The 7,118-nt window shown below is 73.0% G+C and overlaps 1 protein-coding gene across 1 annotated transcript; it reads left to right on the plus strand.

Moving 5' to 3' along the window:
- Positions 1-5,064: 5,064 nt before the first annotated feature.
- AURANDRAFT_11801 (hypothetical protein) lies at positions 5,065-6,297 on the plus strand (the record flags this gene model as incomplete). The annotated part of the gene is made up of 1 exon (XM_009037205.1): positions 5,065-6,297. A coding segment is annotated over one exon (1,233 nt), but the record flags the coding sequence as incomplete, so codon positions are not given.
- Positions 6,298-7,118: the final 821 nt, after the last annotated feature.

A 7,118-nucleotide genomic window follows, 5' to 3' on the forward strand; every position in this document is an offset into this window, starting at 1 on the left:
CGCCATGGGCGCGACGCCAGCGCGCGCGGCATAGGTCGGCAGGGCCGGGCCGCGCGCGACGAGGCCGAGCGCGGGCGCAAGGCAGAGCAGAGTCTTGATCGCAGCCATAGCTCAAAGACAGCGTCAGGACTTCGAGCCGTGGCGATCTGCTTGGCCTGGGATCGGCTGCGCCGATGCGCGTGTCGCCTATAGCCTGGTGTCTTGGCCGTAGGCGCGGGCGTAATGGCGTCTCGCGCCAGGCCAGTACACACGCGGCGTTCGGCAGCGCATAGCGCCGCGAAGGGCCGCCGGCCGCGCCGACGACGCGCAGGCACGTCACTAGAGCACGTCACCAGGCCTTCGCGGACCTTGACGGCGAAGCTGGCCTGCTCCTTCTGCAGGAAGGCAACCGTGACGGCGCGCGCGCCGCGAGCGCCTGCTTCTTGAGCTCGTCGTCCTGAATGCCCTCGAGCTGGCCCTCGTAGTACTTGAGGTAGGACAGGAGCACGAGCGCGTCGACGTACGCGGCCTAGGAGAACGAGACCGTCGCCGACGGCGGCCGCACGGGCTGCGACTCCTACGCCGAGGACGCGAAGCACGGCAAAAGAATGTTCCAGGCCGCGAAGGAAGCGTCCCAGACCGAGAACGAGCTCCACCGGCTCGACCGCGACCGCGAAGACGAGGAGTCGACGTCGCGCTGCAGCACGGTGTGGTCTTCAGGCGACTGGCACAGTCGCTGGCCGCGCGCGGCGGGCGACCGGTGGGCCCGGCTTGATGCCCGACGGACGACGCCGTCCCGCGCGCGCGGGGAACAAGCCAAAATGAGGCACCGCCACGAAGCGTGTCGTTGACGTCTTCCTTGAACTTCCTCGAGCCGGCCTGATCAGCTGAACGCCTCACGCCTGCGCCCGGCCTCAATCGTGAACATCGGTGGAAGAAACAAAGCTTCGGGTTGCACAAGCGCGTCAGCTCCTCCAATTCAAGACTGTAGAGGCGCAGCGCACCGCTCGCTCGCACCACAGGCCAGCTTTCCCGTCGCAAAAACGGCACCGTAGAGCGACAGCACACCGCGGAAGGTCGCGGATCGCGGAAATGGGCCGGGGCGGCGACGCGGCGCCGCACCTGCTCAAGAAGCTGTCGGCCATCGAGGAGCCGCTGGACCTCCGCTCCTACACGGTGCTCGACGGCGACGTCTACGACCTGCGCAAGCTCGCGACGAGGCATCCCGGCGCGTTCGCCCGCGTCGACGGATACGGAAACGAGGATTGAAGCGCTCCCTTTTTAGGCGGCGACCTGGCGCTGCGCTACGCCGGCGGGCGGGACCTGAGCCGGACCTGGGCCCCCCTGCACGCCTTCAGCGACCCCAAGACCGTGCGGGCCTGGCTGTCCGCGACGCGCGTCGACGACACGCGCGTCGCCGCGCGCGTGCTCAAGAGCGTCGTGCCCGAGCCCTTCGCCGCCGGCGAGGGCGTGCGCGCGACGCTGGAGCGCGCGGACCGCGAGGCCGCGGCCTTCGACGCCGCCTGCGCGGCCGGCGCGCCGCCCGCGGCGCCGCCGGCCGCGCTCCTGGACAAGGGCTTCGCCGAGGAGCTCGCGTGCCGCGCGCGCTGGCACTTCCGCCTGCGCCGCCGGACGCTCGGCGGCTCCCTCGCCGCGGCGACCAAGGCCCCGCGCGCGCGCTGGGCCTGGATGGGCCTCGTGGTCTGCTCCTTCCTGCGTTCGTACGTCGGCTGGGTCCGGGGCTCGATCGTCGGCCTCGTCGCGCTGGCCCTCTGCGGCCAGCTCGTCGCCTTCACGGTCGCCCACGACGCGAGCCACAACGCGCTGAGCACGAACCGCCTCGTCAACGTGTTGGGCTGCTACGGCATCCTCTGCGTGACGTCGCCGCACGAGTGGACGCTGCAGCACGTCCTGGGCCACCACCTCTCCCCGAACGTCGCCGGCGAGGACCCGGACGTCGTCCACGTGGACCGCTACAAGGCGCGCATGCTGCCCGCCTGGCTGCCCAAGTGGTGCGACGTGCTGCTCGTCTGGTCCGTCGCGGTGCCGGTAGGTCTCACGACGCTCGCGCCGCTCCGCGTGCTCTTACGGGGCGTCTACCCGGGCTCGTCCGTGCCCGCGGGCCTCGACGGCAAGGTCGTCGTCCACGTGTTGGGCCGCCTGCTCCACCTCGGCGCCTTCTTCGCCTGGCCCTTCTTCTCGAAAGACTACTCGCTCGCGGGAGCCGCGGCGTGGGTCTTCGCGCCCGCGGCGCTCGGGTCCCTCGTCTTCATGGCCGTGACCCAGATCGCCCACCTGCTCGAGGAGACCCTGGGCGAGCAGGCGCCGACGGCGACGTTCTACGCGACGCAGATCGCCAACTCGTGCAACTTCGCGACGGATTCCGCGGTCGTCGCGCTCCTCACGGGCGGCCTCAACCAGCAGGTCGAGCACCACGCCTTCCCCACGGTGCACCACGCCCACCTGCCGGCGCTGGCGCCCATCGTCAAGGCCACCTGCGACGCGCACGGCGTGCCCTACCACGAGGCGCCGTCGATGACCGCGGGCCTCGCCAAGCACCTGGACTACCTCGAGGCGCTCGAGCGCCGCGCGAAAGGCGGCGCGCCGGCGAAGCCGTCCACTCTCCTCGTCTTCGAGGGCACGGTGGCCCACGCGCGGCGCCGCATCGCGTCCGAGCCCGACCACGCGTTCAAGGTCCGGCGCCACGCGATGTGGTTGTTGCCGCTCGACGACGGCGACGCGATGGCGCCGCTGACGGCGGGCTGGCTCCTGTCCTGGCGGCCCGGCGACCACCTGCGGTCGCTGAAGCGGGCGCTGGCCTCGCCGGCGGACGTCGCCGACGCGGTCCGCGAGCTGTGCGCGCGCCGCGGCGGCGAGACGCCCGGCGCGGTCAAGCTGCTGTGCATGCCCCGCTACCTCGGCTACACCTTCAACCCCATCGCCGTCTACTACGTCTACGGCGCGAAGAGCGGCGACCTGTCCCACGTCGTCTTCGAGGTCAGCAACACGCCCTGGCTCGAGGAGACGCTCTACGTCCACCGCGTCGCTCCGAACGGCGCCTACGGCCCGGACGCGAAGCAGATGCACGTGTCGCCCTTCCAGCCCATGGGCCAGGCCTACGACTGGCTCGCGCCGCCGCCGTCGGCGGCCAAGGGCCTGCGGCTCGCGGTCAAGGTGTCGCGCGCGGGCGACCGCTACTTCGACGCGACGTTCGACGCCGAGGCGAAGGCGCCGCCGGCGAGTCTCGCGGCGCGGCTCCGCGCGGCGCTCGGGGCGACGCCCCAGGTCGCGGTGCTGCTCATCCACGTCCACGCGGCCGCGCTTCTGGCGAAGGGCGCCAGGTTCTACCCGCACCCGTCGGGCGTGAAGACGCCCTTCTCGCGCGCCGTCGAGGTCCTCTTCCACGGCAAGCTCTGGCTGCTCCTGCTGAGCCTCGGCCGCGCGTGCGGCTCGCCGGCGGTCGTCCTCGTCGCCGCCCTCGGCTTCGCGCGGCGCGCGGCGGCGACGCTCGGCCAGCCGTCGGGCAAGGGGCCGCCCGGCGGCGGCGCGCCGCCCGCGGCGGACGGCGGCTCCGGCGGCGGCTCCGCGGCGCCGCCGCCGGGGGGCGGCGCGGAGCCGCCGGCCGGCGGCGGCGGCGCGCCGCCGGCCGCCGAGGGCGAGTCCGACGGCAGCGAGCGGTCCTGGAGCGACCTGGGCCGCGACGGCCACCGGCGCGTCGCCGTCGTCGGCGCCGGGATCGCGGGCAGCGGCGCGGCGCTGTTGCTGCGGCGCGCGGGCGTCGACGTCACGGTCTTCGAGGCGTCCGACGCGCCCGGCGGCCACGCGATGACCGTCGCCGTGCCCCGGGCCGGCGGCGACGGCACCTGCGACGTCGACGTCGGCTTCCAGGTCTTCAACACGGCCAACTACCCGCGGCTCACGCGTCTGTTCGCCGAGCTCGGCGTCGACCACGTCGAGAGCGACATGTCGCTGAGCCTCGGCTCCGCGGGCGGCTGCTGGTCGTCGAAGCACCCCTTCGCTGGCTGTTTCGCGAGCGGGTTCTCCGTGGCCACGGTCGTCGCCGTCGCGAAACGGGCGGCGCTCCTCGTCGAGGTGCTCCGCTTCGAGCGGTTGGCGAAGGCGCACGCCGCGGACGCGGCCGCGGACGCGGCCGAGTCGACGCGGGCCTGGCTCGACCGCCACGGCTTCTCGAAGCGCCTCGCCGACGAGTTCGTGCGGCCCATGGTCGGCGCGATCTGGTCGCGGTGCGCGTCGGGCGACGTGCTCTCCGACTTCCCCGCGGTCGGCGTCTTCACGTTCCTGGGGAACCACTTCATGCTCCAGCGGTCGCGGCCCCGCTGGCGCACGCCGCGGCGCCGCAGCGCCGACTACGTCGCCAAGATCGTAGAGGCCGTCGGCGCGGAGCGCTACGAGCTCAACCGCGCGGTCGTCGGCGTCGACCGCGCGGACGACGGCCTCGCGCTGTCCTTCGCCGACGGCGAAACGTCGCGGCCCTTCGACGCCGTCGTCTTCGCCTGCCCCGCGCCGGCGACGGCGAAGGCCCTCGCCGCGTCGTCCGACGCCGCCGTGGCGCCCGCGCGCGACGCGCTGTCGGGTTTGACGACGACGGCGAACGACGTCCTCGTGCACCGCGACGCGGCCCTGATGCCCGCGGACCGGGGCGCCTGGGCCGCCTGGAACTGCCGCCCGGACGGCGTCCTCACCTACTGGGCCAACGCGCTCCAGCCGGGCGTCGACGACGACGACCTCTTCATCACGCTCAACCCGCCCGCGGGCGCGGCGGGCTTGTGGCGGAAGACGCTCGACCACCCCGTGCTCGACGCCGCGGCCGCGGCGGCGCGCGCGGCCCTGCCGGGCCTCCAGGGCCGGGGCGGCTGCTACTACGCCGGCGCGTGGTGCGGCTACGGCTTCCACGAGGACGGCCTGAAAAGCGCGTACGACGCCGTCGGCGCGCTGCTCGGCGCGGCGCCCGCGGAGGAGCGCTACGACTTCGCGACGACGCCGCGCCTCGCGCGGTGGGCGCTGGACGTCGTCTGCGCCGCGGCGCGGAAACTGGCGGCGGCGTCGTCCCTGCCGCGGCCGGAGATCGCGCTCGTGCTGCCCGAGGGGTCGGACCTCGTCGCCGCGGAGGCCGTCCGGTCGACGGGCCGCGTCGCCGTCGTCGTCAACGACGCGCGCGCGCCCTGGCGGCTCCTGGGCGACCCGTCCATGGGCCTCGCGGAGGCCTACGTCGAGGGGTCCCTCGACCTCCGGCCGTCGATCCGCCGCGTCTTGACCGCGGCGATCGCGCTCAAGGGCGACGGCGCCGCCGCGTCGCCCCAGGACGCAAGCGCGGGCTTCTGGAACGGCGCGACGAAGCTCGTCAACTACGCCTTGCACAAGCTGAAAGCGAACACGAGGGCCGGGTCCCGGGAGAACATCGCCGCGCACTACGACCTCAGCAACGACTTCTTCGAGCTCTGGCTCGACGCCACGATGACCTACTCGTCCGGCCTCTACGCCGACCACGCGCCCTACCTGCGCCGCGAGGGCCTCCTGGACGACGGCGGACCGCCCGACGACCCGGCGGACGACGCGTCCGACGCCGCTCTGGAGGCCGCGCAGCTCGCCAAGCTCGACGCGCTCATCGACAAGGCGGGCGTCGCCGACGGCGACCGCGTGCTCGAGATCGGCTGCGGCTGGGGGTCGTTGGCGTTGCGCTGCTGCGAGCGCTTTCCCAACGTCGACTACGTGGCCATCACCATCTCCAAGGAGCAGCTCGCGGAGGCGCGCGCGCGCGTCGCCAAGGCGCCGCCCTCGATCGCGGCGCGCGCGCGCGTCGAGTTCTGCGACTACCGCGACGTCGCCGCGACCTTCTGCGAGACGCGCGCCTTCGACCGCGTCCTCTCCTGCGAGATGATCGAGGCCGTGGGCCACGAGTTCCTCCCCGGCTACTTCGCCGCGATCCACGGCGCGCTGCGGGGCGGCGGCGCTGCGGCGCTCCAGGTCATCACGGTGCCCGACGCGCGCTACGAGGGCTACATCCGCGGCAGCGACTTCATCCGCAAGCACGTCTTCCCGGGCAGCTCCCTCGTCTGCGTCAAGGCCGTCGAGGCCGCGCTGCCCAAGCTCGGGTCGCTCGCGCTCCGCTTGGACGCGTCGAAGACGGAGAGCCTGGGGCTGTCGTACGCGCGCACGCTCGCCGCCTGGCGCCTGCGCTTCGAGGCGAAGCTCGACGCCGTCCGGGGCCTGGGCTTCGACGACGCCTTCGTGCGCAAGTGGCGCTACTACCTCGAGTACTGCGAGGCGGGCTTCGCGACGAAACACATCGACGTGCTCCAGATCCGCCTCGACAAGACCGACGAGTCGCTGGCCGTGGAGGCGACCGAGGGCGCCCACGGCGGCACGGGCAAGACGCTCAAGGACGCGGCCATCAAGGCCCTGAAGGGCGCGGCGACGAAGGCCTTCGAGCGCGGCTGGCTGCCCGACGCGGTCACGCGCTTCGGCATCCGCCAGCTGTCCGCGCAGCAGCTCCGCCACTGCGACGACGCGGGCCTCGCCGCGAACCGCGCCGCGGGCTTTCACGAGGCGGGCCTCGCCGGCGCCCAGGCGAAGCTCAGCGAGACCATCCGGGCGCTCGTCAAGGCGCCCGTCGCCGTCTGTACCAGGGCAGGACAAGAGAGCGAAATTCCCAACTTCAAAGGCTCCTATCTCGGCCATTTTCCACTCGTTTTGGCTGATTTTCGGACGAGCGATCATCTCTCGGAACGGTCTTGAAGCGTGGATGCTTTTTCCGGAACGCGCGCGCGCGGAACACTCACGTTGAAGCGACGTTGAATCACCCTTTTGCTGCCCAGGTCTGCACCGCCGAGGCGAACGAGCAGCACTACGAGGTCGACGCGCGGTTCTACGCGCTCTGCCTCGGCCCGCACCGCAAGTACAGCGCCTGCTTCTACGCCGACGCCGAGAGCACGTGGCCGGGCAACGCGCTCCAGAGCCGCGCGGCGGAGCTGCTGCCGCGGGCGGAGGCGGACTCGCTCGCGCAGGTCGCGGCGCGCGCGGGCGTCGACGCGTCCACGAAGTCGATCCTCGACGTCGGCTGCGGCTGGGGCTCGGCGTCGCTCTACTTCGCCGAACAGTTCCCCGGCGCCGTCGTCGTC

This window comes from Aureococcus anophagefferens (assembly GCF_000186865.1).
Source record: "Aureococcus anophagefferens unplaced genomic scaffold AURANscaffold_6, whole genome shotgun sequence".
Lineage (NCBI taxonomy): Eukaryota > Pelagophyceae > Pelagomonadales > Pelagomonadaceae > Aureococcus > Aureococcus anophagefferens.